This window comes from Penicillium concentricum (assembly GCF_028827145.1).
Source record: "Penicillium concentricum strain IBT 3081 chromosome Unknown utg000001l_segment0_segment0, whole genome shotgun sequence".
Classification (NCBI taxonomy): Eukaryota; Fungi; Ascomycota; class Eurotiomycetes; order Eurotiales; family Aspergillaceae; genus Penicillium; species Penicillium concentricum.
Genome location: NW_026622754.1, coordinates 7,511,919 through 7,527,409, shown reverse-complemented (window position 1 = coordinate 7,527,409; position 15,491 = coordinate 7,511,919). Strand labels below are relative to the sequence as shown.

Sequence of the window (15,491 nt, the reverse complement as noted above, 5' to 3'; positions counted from 1 at the left end):
TCGATTTTTTGGCATTGCTTTTTTTTGGCTTGTGCTTCATGAGGTTGGGCGGGAATCTATCATAGAAAGAGAACAGGCGGGATTCGTAGAGAAAAAAACCTGACCCATTAAGTCGTCGATATTCCATTCATTTCGAGAGATAGGTAGGAAAACAGGAGTTTCTCTGAGGAGAAAAAGAAAAAATGAACTAAGGAACATAACTATATCCCTTGCGTCCTTTTTTGGTCTTAAAACCAACTCCCCGAACACGGACCATCAAGCCACGGTTCCTATGCATCAAATTAGCCTCATTGAACAAGGACATGCAGAATATGTAGACCACAACATACCATCAAATCAACCCGTCAACACCACCCGGTAAAAAAAACCACATTGCTGCGGATGATTTAGCGCTGGCTGGAGGCGGCCCAGACGTTCTTGAGGTAACCATCGCGCTGGGTCAGGCGGTTGAAGGAGTCATCGCTCTCGCCGCGGGCACGGATGAAACCGCAAAGAGCATAGGTCTGGTTCTCGCCGGTGTAACGACCGTTCTCGTCAACCTTGCCAACGGAGAGCTGGACAGAGGCGTGGTCGTTGGCCTTGATGATGCGGTTGGTGGCGCTGCACTTGCGGGGCACGTAGCTGTTGAGAGGGAGGTCATGTTAGTTGTCTGGGTTCTTTTCTTGGTTTTTTGCGAGCGAATATGTTCCCCTCCAACGCCCTGTTATGCCCTGGGTTTTCTAGTGGCTCGGCAACGATCGCAATCACGCAGCGCGGAGGATTTTTTTTCAATCCTTGCACTCTCCCATCACACCGTGTCCATCTCTTGGGCTTGGGATCGAGGCGGGATTGCTGATTGTATGCGACCACGCAGACACAGGGCATAGGGTATATTGGGACTGTGGGAACGGGTGTAAAATCCATGGCACGTACAGATCGACGATCTCTCCCTTGTCGTTCTCCATTTTGGCGGGTTTGGTGTTGAGGTTTTGACGGGCGACGGTGAGGTTGGAGGTGGAGGGTTTTTCTGCCGCACATTAAATTGAAGACCTCAAATGATTTGTGTGGGTCATGTGACCCTTTATCGAGGGCTGGCGTGGCCAAAGTGGGGCAAGCGTGGCTTTAGTGGAAATCATACTTGGAGGCCGTGGCAATTTCAACTTCGGTTCATCCGTGGACATCGATTGCTGGTATGGATGTAGTACTATGTATGGGTAAATGTATGTATTTTACAGATTACTCTTCTCCCTCTCCTCCTTCAACACGTCTTTCTTCCATCCTACAGTCACCTCTCGTACACTCCCTTTTTTAAACCGCACAATAACCACTCTGTCGGGCTCTCCTCGCTTGGAAGACCCTTTCAGCTCGGATCCAGGATCATTCAGACCCAACACAGATCGCCCATCACTGGTCATCTGAATCATTTTTGGAGATATGCATTTCTCTGTCCATGGGGGAGAACCTGAATGGACGAACTCGACAAGCGCTTGACGACGGTTCTCTATCTCTTCCGCAGAACCACCTGTGCGAGGCTCCCTGTCCAGGAATCCTGACACCAAATGCAACAGAAGGAACTGCGGTGGAAATAGAATGATTTCTCCCATTTGAGCACGACTAATCCACGCCGAGGCTGGAAGAAACTGTGCCTCCGTAACCTCGATTCCACCATCACTCGTTGGGATCTCATGTTCCTCGCGTTCGCCCTCTACTGGAAGTTGGTCGAGGAGCTTCTTATCCACTTTGGCGGGCAAAGGCAAGAAATAGAGGTACATCTGAGTAGTGTATCGCTTGGGGACATTGGTTGGCGTAACCCAGCGAGTAAAGGGAATCAATTGGCCTGTAGGGTTAGCATGCTGGTTTCGGGTCTCAATTACGCAAATTATGCACTGACCTATATCGGGCTCTGCATCAGCGCTTTGCTGCTTTAGCCACTCATCAAACGTGGTCTTATTCTGATGAATGAGTCGTCTTCCTGCCTCTCGGGTAGGCTCGTCGACGGCAAGCATCTTCCCGGAGTTTCGGTCTTTAGCCAGAAGAATTCCACTCTCTTCAAAGAGTTCCCTGATAGCTGCACGTCGGTAGCTAGGGGAATCTTCATGCCGTGCTAGGTCTTCGGGTGGTGGGCATTCCCCATCTTGGATGGATAGGTTGCCACCGGGAAAGACATGGGCAGATGCAAAAGAGGTAGAGGTCTTCACGCGATGAAGAAGAAGGATCTCGTTCTTTGAAGATACAAGGAGCACACTATAGAATAGTTAGTTTTGCCTTTCTGTTTTTGGGAATACCTCCCTTCTGATGACATTGTTCTTTAGATATCTGTCATGTGGTCCCTTGCTCTGGCTTACCTAGAACTGGGCCTGGGCACCGTAAGCTCACTATCACGTTTTGAGCGAGACATCTGAGGAATTGAAGAAGTTGTAGTTGTGTATTGTCTTAAAGCAGGTTTGCCGCTTGGCCGTTGAAAGGGCTGAACCGAGGCAATGTGAGGTACACGAGATATCCGAAAGTCAACAGCAAAACGATTACTCAATCGGTGTGCTAAGTGACGACAAAGATATTCTTGATAGATAAAGGACATCTTAAGATCTCGAAGCCGAAAAACGGCTTCTCAATGTTTATAGTAAACGGCAAAGACCCGAGAACCTAGGCAGTTGGTCGGGCAGTTCATTACCCCGCGTGAAGCTTAACCTCATCGAGCTTAGCCGAATGCGGCGCCATGTGCTTGGGCAATCCCCAGGGCTTCTATAAAACCTCCAGGGCTCTACGCGACGTTTACATTTGGAATATATTAAAGAGAAATTAAACATGTTTGCTCATTAGAAATGGCGTTAAATCTTCAAATCGTAAACTCCTATCCTGTACCCTTATTTTAATTTTCAGGCCCCATCATCCACCGGGGTTCACCCCAATGATGTATTCACAAATTTTTCCAGTCAACTCTTACAAAGCTTGGATCCTACGAGTAAAGCTTCTTGTCGTAGCTGTGGAGACCGTGGACGTTACCCTCGGTCATGGCGCTGGCACTGCGCATCTCGAAACGGACGGTGCCGTTGTTGACACCCTCGTGCATAGCGTCCAGGCTCTTGACACCAATATCCTGCAGGGAGTGCTGGATGCCGGCAAAGAGGTAAGGAATGAACTTGGTGACGGAACCGCGGTCGAGGACGGATCCGGCGACACCCTGGGCAACAAGGACGCGGTCCTTCTCGGAGAAGTAGCGGGCGGTACCAGCGTTGCTGGCCTTGCTGTCCTTTCCGTCACCACCGGCCTTCTTGTCCTCCATGGCGGCGATACTGCCCATACCACGGTAGGCCTTGACGAGCTGGCCCTCGTTACTGACGTAGTACTCACCGGGAGACTCGGTGGTACCGGCAAGGAGACCGCCCATCATGACGGTGCTGGCACCCATGGCCAGACCCTTGACGATGTGACCAACATTCTGGACACCGCCATCGGCGATACAGGGAACACCGAAGCGAGCGGCAAAGGATGCAACGCTGCGCACGGAAGCAGCCTGGGGACGACCGACAGCCATAACCTCCTGGGTGATGCAGGCACTACCGCTGCCCATGCCAATTCTCAGGCCATCGACACCGGCGGCAATCAAAGCAGCAGCCTGCTCACGGGTGACGACGTTACCACCGATAACGTCAATCTCGGGCAGGTTCTTCTTAATGTACTTGATCATCTCGATCTGGTACATAGAGTTACCCTGGCTGGAATCCAGAATAACAATGTCCAACCCAGCCTCGACAAGGAGCTTGAGGCGCGTCTTGTCCTCCTCGCGAGTACCAATAGCAGCGGCAGAAATCAGCTGCTTGGAGTCGGGGAGCTTAGAGGCCAGGGGGTAGTGGAGGTTCTTCATCAGATCAGAGCGGGAAAGCAGAGAGACAATGTTGCCATTGGCATCAACAATGGGGAGCTTTCCCTTCTTGGACTGACGGAGAACCTCGTTGGCCTCGGCCAGGGTGGTACCGGCGGGGGCAGTGACAAGATCCGTGGCCATGATGGCAGTCACGGTCTCGTCGTCATTGGGGTGGAACTGAATGTCACGCGAGGTAACCATGCCAACGAGCTTGGACTTGAGGGTTCCGTTCTCTATGTTCAAACATTAGCATTTGCTGCCAAAAACTCATGTGAGGACAATATCCAAAATAGGCAAATTGCTCAGATAAAATCTGGTTCTCTACAGTGCGACTTTCGTCGCTGCAGTGGAACGAAAGTTATAATTAAAGAAGTTTGGTCATCATGCAAAGTGGGTGGGTAGGTGCTGGGAGGAGAAGTAGATATGGGTATCTTACCAGTGACAGGGAAGCCACCGAAGCCCCACTTGGCCTTCAGGTCCTTGACTTCACCAACGGTGGCCTTAGGAGAAATGACAACGGGGTCCAGAATGAAACCGTTCTCGTATCTCTTGACCTTGCGGACCATCTCTGCCTGATCCTCAGGAGAGCAGTTGTGGTGGATAACACCCAGGCCACCGAGCAGGGCCATGTGAATAGCCATGTTGTGCTCGGTGACAGTGTCCATGGGGGAGGACAGAAGAGGGGCCTTCAGGGAGATACGCTTGGTAACAGGGGTTTCCAAAGAGACATCGGAAGCGGGGAAGCCTATATCGGTTAGAAAAATGGAAGAAATTTCGTTTTGGACTGTAAAGTTCGGCTTACCGATGTAACCGGGCAGGATCAGGAAATCATTGTAGGTCAATGCGCCGTGCTTGTCAGAGTCAAGCAAGGTATCCGCATCAAGACCATCAAGGGTGGTATAGGTATCCAAGACCTCCATGGCCTTGGCGTAGTCGGTGATCTCAGCCTTCATGGCGGCACCAGGTGCTGCGTCACCAGCAGTGATAGGCATGATTATAGAAGGAGTGTTTGAAATAACGAGTGAGACACGACCCGAGGGAAAATCTTAATCAACAGAAAGAAACGTTCTGCTGATGGAGAAAGTCGAGCTTTCCCAAGGAAGAGAAAGAAGAAGAAAAAGTTCGGGCGAAAAATTGTTTCCTTTTCTGTTCCGTGCACGGCCAAGCCATGATGGAGCTTGTCTGTTTCAGGTATAGCGTACTGGTTTTTTCACTATCCTCTCTGCTGATTGGCTCGTAAACGAGATCCCTCAAGGCGGTGACCGCGGGAGCTTGTTTATGCTTAGCCTAGTACATCCATACATGCAGATGGTGCTAAGATCTTCAGTGGAATATTATATTGTTAGGTTTGAATCTGATATTCACTCCTTTTGTGAAAGATATTTTGCCAATGCGCTGGACATAAATATCGAATACCGTACAGCACAGCTTTCGAAGTTGGTAGTGAAAGTCCAATGTCAGTTGGTTCTATTTGTCAAGATGCCATTCTTGGTTCCTATATGTGTACAAAGCCATCGCATGAACCAAAATCCAACTTGTATTGGCATGGTTGGCTGTGCAATGAGACAGCAATCTCGCCGATACCGGCTTCAAATCCCGTTCTTTAGCAACATGACGACAGAATGAAACAAATATGGTATATACAGCCTCTTTAAGATTTTTCACCTTTATCCAATTCCCCTAAGCATCACTTTTGCTCTCAATATGGAGTCTTCTATGGGTTAACATGGCGCCTTCAAGCCTGCACCGTCGGTGCAGGCTCAGAATAAGCCGGGTGAGTAATATTTTACCCGGGCGGAGTATTTGAACTAAAATGGCGTGCTAGATTGGAGAGCATAATGACAGAGGCTAGTGAATCAACAAACTGGAGGGCTCCCACGGCTTTTCTGAATATACGCGTTCCGGAAAGCTGAAGGGCAAAAATGCCCTAATTACTGGCGGAGAGTGTGAGTACCAAGTTCACAGGAACAATCTTGGGCTAATCATTCCTTAGTTCTAAGATTGGACGATCAGTTGCTATTCTGATGGCCAGAGAGGGTGCGGATGTTACTATCGTTTATTTGCCCTCGGAACAGCCAGACACAGAGGCAACTAAAAAATCTGTTGAGCAAGAGAAGCGGACTTGCCTTCTTATCCCAGCCTATTTGAGAGATCACAACTTGTGTCGACATGCAGTGGATGAACATGTGAAGAATTCAGCCTAGAGTACCGTTCCAAATATCAGGAAATGACTGACCCCGAAAGTCTACAGATACGACACGGTTGATATACTTGTCAATAATGCGTCGAAACAGTGCCTATGTACGAAATTTGAGGACGTCGATCTGGATAAGACTGAAGACATCTTCAGAACCAATATCGTCCAGATGATCGCGATGGCGAAGTTTGCTCTTCCTCATATGACACGAGGAGATTCGTAGGTGCTTTCTGGTCTAATTTATATGGCCATGTACTCTCACACTTGCTGCAGGGTCACCAATACTTCTTCTATTGTGGCTTTCCGTGGCTCTGGGACCATGATTGACTATGCTGCAATGAATGGAGCCATCATTAGTTTTACTACGGCTTTAGCAACATACTTGATTCCTAAGGGTATCCGGGTCGGCAGTCGCGTGAGGATCATCCATTCATTACTCTTTGCAAGTACGTACTGACACGTTCCCAATTTTAGTTCGGGTGCGATCTATACCCCAATTCAAGTCGACACCCGAGATGCCAACAGATGGAAGGGTGAGGTCACAAATCTGGTCTTGGTCGACATGGTGAGCCAAGTGAGGTTGCCACAAGCTTCGTATTCTTGGCTAGTGCGGATTCTTCTCTATACTGTGAGTGGTCAATATCCAACACCTTCAAATACTTAGCTTTTTTTTTTCATATTGTGGCTAATACACCATCACTATATGTATAGATGGGCAAGTGATGCACTGCTACCCGCTTGGTGACTAGATGATGTTACAGGGAGTGGTATCTATTAGTGGGGGGTGCCGCTGGAACATTGTGCCGAGCGTGTGCTTGTCATTCGTATCAAATTGAGATTCAAAGGGATATAAGATCAGTACAGGAGCCACGGCTTCGCTGCAGTGAGAGCGTTGTTCCATCCCTCGTCATTCTGCCAGATGGCGACACTTTCAACCTCCTCCCTGCCCAGTTTGAGTCCATTGTAGAGATGCTAGGCTTTATTTAGCAAATGTCAATTATAGACTGACAAATTCAACTTACTGGGAAAAGTCCCTCGCCGGGCCGAGGACCAGACGCTTTTCCGTCTGGGGACTCCCACCGGATATCCTGGCACACGCGATGATACTCGATCCGCAATACATAGACAAGTGGTTCATCGGTGAAAAATGCTTTCAGTGTGTCTCCCACCTGATGCGCCATCGAGAGGTGGATGAAATTAGAGGCCTCGTCTAGTTCGCTTACCGCGAGTCGCTCAGGAAGTGGCTCGCGGACTGGTGCGGTGGAAGGCACAATCTTGTAGATGTAGCGAGGTTGAGAAAGCAGCGATGCCATGATGAAAGTGATGAGAATAAGTAAATTAATTCACCGAGTCACTTGGTGATGAGAGAAACAAAGTTAAGGTTGTCAGGTGGTTTCATTGGCGGGGTCGGTTTAACCGGCAACTTGCCTTTTGAACGCGAATTATTGCACCATTTTTTGTACTTCCAGCTCTGGAGTATATATAGGACACCAAAATTGGGTAGAAATCTGAAATCATGTCTTAATTCGGTTTTTAATATCAAGCTTATCTTACTTAAGTTTTCAATGTTGTAGATTCATGGATGTCTTGCAACATATATCAACAAGATAACGAGGATTGTTCATGTCGAGCACGATATTTATGGGGGAACATGCAAAAAAACTAAAAATAGAGGCAAGTCCATATCAGAAGCAATCAAAGCTCTAGGTTACCAGCTACCGAGTACATATTTATGCGGATCAATTGGCGGTCTACAAAAGTCTACATCGTACTGACTTGAAAGATGTGTTGGTCGCACGGGACTACGAGCCCACTTAGACCTGCCTAATTGCACAAGCCACTTTTGCCAAGACTGCAGGTATCCTAGTAGGTCAGATAATTAGGATTGGAGGGAATGTTCAGAATATCGAGCAATTTACGGAATATTGTGAGCAACCTTTGCGATTTCGAATAATTGCAAATGAAAAGCAATTCAGCGATCCATGCCCAGGGGTGTGACTTGTCGAGTAATACAATCTCTTAGTTCTCCATCTCACGTGATTCGAGATCGACAAGCCACAATCACCTGATTGCGCTATACCCGATCTAGAGATTTGTTGTGCCCCCTGCGCCCACTTTGGGGAATCTTGGTCGCACTTGCACCCCCACCGTCAACAATTCCACATCGGTGATTCACGAGCCCAGAGCTTATCGACATAATTCGCGGATTGATTGGATTTTCTTCGAGTCGTGGGAGGTTGCCCTTGAATGTTATCCAACGAACGTGTCTCCGGAAAAGGTCTTGACCTTGTTTAACCTGCGCATTCCGCTTCGACCACCAGAGCAGGGATGCGGTCAAAGGAGCGCGACATTTTTCAATCCATTTTCGCATACCGCCCTGAGATTAAATGATGTCGACTCAATTTCCATCCCTCAAGCGGGCCCAGACGGACCTTCCCTCCCAGTCCACCAGCCCATTACGACACGGGTCGACAGCGTCCACAAACTCATCTGCATATTCCGTCGCATCAAGTACATTTGCTCCTAGTAGGACTAGCACTGTCTCCTCTAATGCGTCGATATCACACAATTTGGGTCACTCCCGAGGGAAGAGTGAGGCAAGTAGTATGAGCTCAGCAACGACTGTTACAGACGCAATGGAACGAGGAAATTGGACAAATGCTGGTACAGCGTACGACAATATTCGCCGATCTCTACGACCACTACAACAAGCCCCTAATACATCATCCTCAACCGCGAATACTGGCGGGTATCGACATTCACGAAGCCAAACAATTGGTGAACCACGACCGTGGAAGGACTATCGACCCGCCACCCCCGAATCCCGTCATCTCAATCTTCAAGAGAACCAGTCTCCGCGTCATCAAGCACTCGCCTACGAATCCCAGAGCCCTCCACCGCCCACCTCTCCTCGCCACTGGTCTAATGTGCCCGGAACTTCGCGTCCTTCGTCTCCCCAAAAGACAGCTCCTCACAGTTCTCATCCTCCGCAGCTGACTGCTGCACTCTCCGCACCCGAGCTTGAAGGATTGCAAAAATCATCCACGGGTCATCTCAGAACTCTCTCGAAGTTTGCACAGTCTGGCGAAAACGAATTTGGTGCGGCCGCAGCCTCTGTGGTGGGCTTGCAAGGCCGACGACGTCTTAAGCGAGCGGGATCAGTAGCCGGAAGAAATGGAGCAGTATCTCCCGAAAAGCCGAAGGCATCCTCATGGGCGGCCGGGAATTGGATGGACCAGCAGCGACAATTCATCCAAGCATACGAGTATTTGTGCCATATCGGAGAAGCCAAACAGTGGATTGAAGACGTCATTCAAAAGCAAATCCCGCCAATCGTTCAGCTGGAGGAAGGACTGCGAGACGGCGTCACTTTGGCGGAGGTGGTGCAAGCAATGTACGCGGGCAAAACCCTTCGCATTTTCCGACACCCCAAGTTACAATATCGCCATTCAGACAACATCGCTTTGTTTTTCCGATTCCTCGATGAGATAGAGTTGCCAGAGTTGTTCCGATTCGAACTCATTGACTTGTATGAAAAGAAGAACCTCCCCAAGGTCATACACTGTATTCATGCGTTGTCATGGCTGCTCTTCAAAAATGGCATGCTGGACTTCCGCATGGGTAATCTGGTTGGCCAGCTTGAGTTTGAACATCACGAACTTGAGAAAACCCAAAAAGGACTGGACAAGGCCGGTGTGAGCATGCCTAGCTTTGCGGGTATGGCTGCAAACTTTGGCGCGGAGCCTGAACCCGAGCCTGAGCCCGAGCCTGTTGAATCAGAGGAGGATCGTATTGATCGAGAAATGCACGAGAATGAAGCCTCAATCTGCGAGTTCCAGGCTCAGGTCAGGGGAGCTATGTTGCGTTTACAGCTGGGCAACACGATGAACGACCTTTGGGACTTTGAACCCCTCCTCATTGAGCTACAGTCACGTCTGCGCGGAGATTGGGCCCGACAGATTAGTGAATACCGGTTAAGTATGCTCCAGTTTGCAGTTGGGCTGCAGGCTATTAGCCGAGGCTTCATTGTACGTCGCGGTCAACAAGGCGACAAGCAATGGCGACAATCTCAGGAAACGGATGTTCTGGACTTACAGAGCCTGATTCGGGGGTCCAGGGCTCGCGCCCAGGCTAGTCACCTACAAACTCGCGCACGCCAAGAAGACTCGGGCATCAAGCAGATCCAGGCCGCGATAAGAGGTGCATTGCAGCGCATGAATGTTGGCGACCAATACGAACAGTCTCGACATGCTGAAAATGATGTGGAGTCACTTCAAGCTTTCATTCGCGGCGCCTTGCAACGCAAGCAGATGGATGCTCAATCCCACGAGCTGAAACAAGTTGGCAATTCTGTCAAATCGCTCCAGGCTGCCATCCGTGGTACCTTGCAACGAAGACATATGAATGCTCAGTCTCAAGAAGTGAAGCAGGTTGGCAGTTCCGTCAAGTCGCTCCAGGCTGCCATCCGCGGTACCTTGCAACGAAGAGAGATGAATGCTCAATCTCAAGCGGTGAAGCAGGTTGGCAGTTCCGTCAAGTCGCTCCAAGCTGCCATCCGTGGCACCTTGCAGCGAAGACAGATGAATGCTCACTCCCACGAGGTGAAGCTTATTGAAACACCCGTCAAGTCGCTGCAGGCGGTTATTCGAGGGTCGATTGCCCGTCAAAATTTGTCTCAGATGAAGGTCCTACTCAACAATGAAGCGCCCCAAATGATCTGTATTCAATCTACCATCAGGGCTCTGATTGCCAGAGAACGCCAAACCCTGCTGCTGGACGCACTAGAAGAAACCGAAAACGAGTGTGTTGCACTACAAGCTATCGCGCGGGCCGCTGCTGTAAGAAAAAGCACTTCAGCCATTCGCACCGAGCTTGCGGAACATGTATTGCCAGTGATCGACCTGCAGTCTATTCTCAGGGGGCAAGCTCTGAGAGAATCATTGGATGTCCAGAGGACCGCATTGTTCGAGGAAGAGCCTTCTATCTTGGAACTCCAGTCCCGATCCCGTGGCGCCCTTCACAGGAATTATCTACTTGCACAGCGAGACGAACTAGAGCAAGAAGAACATGCCATTGTTGATTTGCAAGCCCTTGCCCGTGCTGCTATCTCACGAATGGAGGTAGGCGATATATTGTCTCGCCTTGAGGAGAGTGAGGAAGAAGTTGTTCAACTCCAATCTTTAACTCGGGCAATGCTTGCACGAGTTGAAGTTGGTGAGATCCTGACTGATCTTGAGGTAGAGGAGGACTTTATCACGGACTTCCAAGCACGGATTAGAGGACTCATTGTCTGCAACCGCTTCGAGGAAAGACGTCAACATTATAATGAAAACATGGAGAAAGTCATCAAGGCCCAGAGTGTTATTCGAGCCCGCATTCAAGGCCAGGCTTATAAGAGCCTAACAAGCGGAAAGAACCCACCTGTTGGAACTGTCAAGGGCTTCGTGCATCTTCTCAATGACAGCGATTTTGACTTTGACGAAGAGATCGAGTTCGAGCGCCTGCGAAAGGTGGTTGTCCAACAAGTGCGACAAAACGAGCTTGCTGAACAATATATCAGTCAACTTGATATCAAGATTGCTCTCCTTGTCAAGAACAAAATTACTCTGGATGAAGTCGTCAAGCATCAAAAGCACTTCGGTGGCCACATTGGCAACTTGCTATCCAACACTGAGATTTCTTCCAAGGATCCATACGATCTCAAAGCTCTTAACAAGACCTCAAGGAGGAAGTTGGATCAGTATCAGGTGTTTTTCTTCCTTCTGCAAACCCAATCACAGTACCTGGCTCGCTTGTTCCGGCGATTGCGCGAGATCAACACCTCGGACAAGGAATATGAGCGGATCCGGCACTTGATGATGGGTCTCTTTGGATACTCCCAGAAACGACGCGAGGAGTATTATCTTATTAAGCTCCTGGCACGATCCGTCAAGGAGGATATTGAAAGCTTCACATCTCTTCCTGAATATTTGCGCTGCACCTCCTTCTGGAACAAGCTTTTCGCCTCATATGCCAAGTCATCACGCGACCGGAAGTTCATGCGCGACGTCTTGGGGGCTGTTGTAAAGGAGTCTGTGATCGATAATCCGGACCTTGATTTGGAGAGTGACCCGATTCAAATCTACCGTTCCGCAATCAACAACGAGGAGCTCCAAACGGGCCAGCGAAGTCGCCGACAACCGGATCTCCCCAGAGAAGAGGCGATCAGAGACCCTGAAACCAGAGAGACATTCATTCAACATTTGCAAGATCTTCGTGACATTGTTGACCAATTATTCTTGAGCTTTGAGGACTTCCTGTACCGCATGCCATTCGGTATCAGATATCTGGCACAGCAAATGTATCAAAATCTACTCGAGAGATTCTCTGGTGAGGACCCGGGATTCATTCTTCAGACGGTCGGCCACTGGGTATGGAAAAATTACTTCCAGCCTGCTGTGCTGGAGCCAGAGAAGTATGGTGTGATCGATCGAGGCCTCACCCAAGAACAAAAGCGAAATCTTGGAGAAATTTCAAAGGTTGTTGCTCAGATTGCATCTGGCAGACTCTTTGGGGCGGAGAATGTCTATCTCCAGCCGCTCAACAACTACATTGGAGAGTCAATCCAGCGCTTAGGGCGTATCTGGGGCCAAATGATCTCAGTCCAGGATGCAGAGGCTTATTTCGACATCGATGAATTCAACGATCTCTATGCCAAGGCCAAGCCTACCCTGTACATTAAGATGTCTGACATCTTCTCAATTCACCAGCTTGTGGCCTCTGAGATTAACTATATGTGCCCCCACCATGATGACTTCCTCAAGGAACTTGTGCGAGAACTTGGCAGCGTCAAGAGTAACGAGAACGAATTGATGGGGGTCAGCTCTACCGAGATCAATCTCACATTGAATCCCAAGCTGGCCCAGGTTGAAGGTAAGAAATGCAAGCAAGCCCTTACCTGTTCATTTTTCTAACTGTACCTCCCAGACCCCGAAGCAGATATGAAGACGCTCTTTATGGAGACTAAGCGCTGCATCCTCTACATCATCCGAGTCCAAAGCGGTGCCAACCTAATGGACGTCATGCTCAAATCACCGACAGCCGAAGATGAAGAGCGGTGGCACACTTTGGTTCGAGAAGAACTGAACACCAACAACCCTCGCCGAGGCGCCTACTCTGAAGCTAATAGCTTAATTGACATCAGTGCCATGAGCTATGCTGAGCTCAAGGGCATTGCACTCGAAAATATCCTTCGGCTTGAACAGAATGGCAAGATCAATCGTCACAACCATTATCAGGATTTGCTGAACGCCATCGCCATCGATATCCGCACCAAGCATCGTCGGAGAATTCAGCGAGAGCGTGAACTGGAGGGTGCTCGGCTGACCTCCCAGAGACTCAGCGGCCAAGCTGTCTACCTGGAAGGGCAGCTCAAGACATACAACGACTACATTGAGCAGGCAATGATCACGCTACAGAACAAGAAGGGAAAGAAGCGATTCCTAATGCCGTTCACCAAACAATGGGATCATCAACGAGAGCTGCAAAAATCTGGCAAGGTCTTCAAATTTGGATCCTACAAATACTCTGCGCGCACTCTGGCGGACCGAGGTGTTCTGGTTGCCTGGAAGGGCTACGCTGAGCGGCAGTGGGATCGGGTCGACTTGACCATCTCAAGTAACGAAGTTGGTGTATTTACCATCGATGGGAGCAGCGGTGTCATGATGATTCCCGGCGCCAATGCACAGGTACCGCTGGACGACTTGCTGCAAGCTCAGTTCAACAACACGCAATTCATGGACTTCTTTGACGGACAGATGCGGGTCAATGTCAACCTTTTCTTGCATTTGATCATGAAGAAGTTCTATAATGAGTGAGAGTCACGGCTTATGGACTTGATGAGGGATGAATTGGGTGCACATTCTTATTGATATTATTATTTCCTGTCTTTTTTTTTTCCTTTTTTCTTATTGTCTTTGTTTAAGATACCATGGGTATTTTGTTGATTTCGATAGCGATAGCGTTCGGTTTATACGGGCGAACATGTACACAGTATGATACCATTCAGTATCAATTGTAAAACAATCTCAAGTTTCCAGGAAACCCTCGAAGTAGAAAGTAGAATTTAAGTCGAATGATCGTTTATTATAGCCGTTTAAAGTATACAAGACTTGGTTAGGGATATTTTCCCCTCTCTTCTTATTGTCTTTGTTTAAGATACCACGGGTGTAACAAGCAAAAGGAATATATGTATGGGTGACTAAGTGTGCCAGTTAGACCTAACTCTTTTATTGGATAACGCCTGACCGTAAGTTATCACCGCATTCTCGAAGTATATATTTCAATCTGTATACTACTTCGTAAGAAAAGGGGTACCTAAGAAGTTAAGACCCGAGGAGCCAAGGAAGGGTAGAATGCTAAGCCAACCTAGAGTAAATAGTACACTAGTTTAGCACTGTGAATTATGTAGGCTTAATACTACTCCTTATCTGGTCTTTTTACTGGTCTTTTATACTACGCTTTTGGGGTTTCTTTTCTAAAGAAAGACATTAAACTATTTTATAGTATGGAATTACCATGGAGTATCAGTTAAAAGCACTTAGAGTATAAATATGGTAAGCAAGTTGATACACCTAGAAAGTGAGAGTGGACGACTAACTATCACCTGGCAATATAATCCAATGAAAGAGTTGTGTCCAGGTGGTACACATAGTCGCCCCGTATATATGGCTTCTTCAGCATACCTGTAGGGGGATTGTGTGACATATGCGAGGCTCAAACAGTTATTAATCTGAGCAATATACATTCCACGAGACCTTGCAATGGTACATATGGATTCTAGTAGCAACAGTCACCACATAGTAGTAAACTGTACCAACATGTAGGTACACCTGACATATTTAAGCTATAAGCAACATCTCTCTGATATTCAAACCATTCCAAACATCAGCTTCCATTGGTGAAATATCACGCCCCGAGGCTTTAGAAAAAAAGCCTCCGCCACCTTGATAATATATGCCGGGTTATGCTCGTAAAAACGATTCTTAAGATTAAGGACCATTTCTTACCTCTAGTGCGTGGTATACTCGAAGCCTCGTCTATTTAAACAACACTCACACGAAGGTGTATAATGTCTAATCCTTTTAGTTCGTTTAGTTACTAACCGGCGAGTTATATAACACCTATAGATTAGACCGTAGTAGCCACCTCTTCTCGCATAGTCTTTAACTAGTTCTCACCGAAAATACTAAGTTAGATTTTATTATAAAATATTATAGGACCGTTTCCCCGGCCCGAGAGGAAGTATTAATTCGGCGAGGTAAAACTCCCACTTAGCCTTACTGTTTTCCTATAAGAGGCCACTAAGCTCCGTTTCATATTTACTAGTGGCGATCTTCTCTAATAACCGAGCCTTATTCTCTAGAGCTTATTCCCGTTAAACAATTTCTAGGAGAACATATTCGGCTATTA

General features: G+C 48.2%; 7 protein-coding genes across 7 annotated transcripts; 3 read left to right on the top strand and 4 right to left on the bottom strand.

The window, feature by feature from the left end:
• Nucleotides 1-386: 386 nt before the first annotated feature.
• rps21 (40S ribosomal protein eS21) lies at nucleotides 387-944 on the bottom strand (the record flags this gene model as incomplete). The annotated part of the gene is made up of 2 exons (XM_056720620.1): nucleotides 387-621; nucleotides 913-944. 2 exons carry the CDS (start codon nucleotides 942-944, stop codon nucleotides 387-389), a joined length of 267 nt encoding a protein of 88 aa, XP_056584755.1.
• A 264-nt stretch (nucleotides 945-1,208) lies between these two features.
• N7517_002889 (NUDIX hydrolase) lies at nucleotides 1,209-2,377 on the bottom strand (the record flags this gene model as incomplete). The annotated part of the gene is made up of 3 exons (XM_056720619.1): nucleotides 1,209-1,816; nucleotides 1,871-2,223; nucleotides 2,325-2,377. 3 exons carry the CDS (start codon nucleotides 2,375-2,377, stop codon nucleotides 1,209-1,211), a joined length of 1,014 nt encoding a protein of 337 aa, XP_056584754.1.
• Nucleotides 2,378-2,935: 558 nt separating this feature from the next.
• On the bottom strand, nucleotides 2,936-4,836 carry N7517_002888 (putative IMP dehydrogenase; the record flags this gene model as incomplete). The annotated part of the gene is made up of 3 exons (XM_056720618.1): nucleotides 2,936-4,077; nucleotides 4,281-4,589; nucleotides 4,647-4,836. 3 exons carry the CDS (start codon nucleotides 4,834-4,836, stop codon nucleotides 2,936-2,938), a joined length of 1,641 nt encoding a protein of 546 aa, XP_056584753.1.
• A 734-nt stretch (nucleotides 4,837-5,570) lies between these two features.
• Nucleotides 5,571-6,264, top strand: N7517_002887 (uncharacterized protein; the record flags this gene model as incomplete). Its single annotated transcript, XM_056720617.1, has 5 exons — nucleotides 5,571-5,618; nucleotides 5,715-5,788; nucleotides 5,838-6,005; nucleotides 6,044-6,054; nucleotides 6,089-6,264. 5 exons carry the CDS (start codon nucleotides 5,571-5,573, stop codon nucleotides 6,262-6,264), a joined length of 477 nt encoding a protein of 158 aa, XP_056584752.1.
• Nucleotides 6,265-6,285: 21 nt separating this feature from the next.
• Nucleotides 6,286-6,764, top strand: N7517_002886 (Short-chain dehydrogenase/reductase SDR; the record flags this gene model as incomplete). Its single annotated transcript, XM_056720616.1, has 3 exons — nucleotides 6,286-6,491; nucleotides 6,516-6,669; nucleotides 6,753-6,764. 3 exons carry the CDS (start codon nucleotides 6,286-6,288, stop codon nucleotides 6,762-6,764), a joined length of 372 nt encoding a protein of 123 aa, XP_056584751.1.
• Nucleotides 6,765-6,896: 132 nt separating this feature from the next.
• N7517_002885 (DUF952 domain-containing protein) lies at nucleotides 6,897-7,354 on the bottom strand (the record flags this gene model as incomplete). The annotated part of the gene is made up of 2 exons (XM_056720615.1): nucleotides 6,897-7,013; nucleotides 7,064-7,354. The coding sequence occupies 2 exons, from the start codon at nucleotides 7,352-7,354 to the stop codon at nucleotides 6,897-6,899; spliced, it is 408 nt and encodes a 135-aa protein (XP_056584750.1).
• A 1,074-nt stretch (nucleotides 7,355-8,428) lies between these two features.
• Nucleotides 8,429-13,897, top strand: N7517_002884 (putative Ras GTPase activating protein; the record flags this gene model as incomplete). Its single annotated transcript, XM_056720614.1, has 2 exons — nucleotides 8,429-12,953; nucleotides 13,008-13,897. The coding sequence occupies 2 exons, from the start codon at nucleotides 8,429-8,431 to the stop codon at nucleotides 13,895-13,897; spliced, it is 5,415 nt and encodes a 1,804-aa protein (XP_056584749.1).
• Between the last annotated feature and the right edge of the window lie 1,594 nt (nucleotides 13,898-15,491).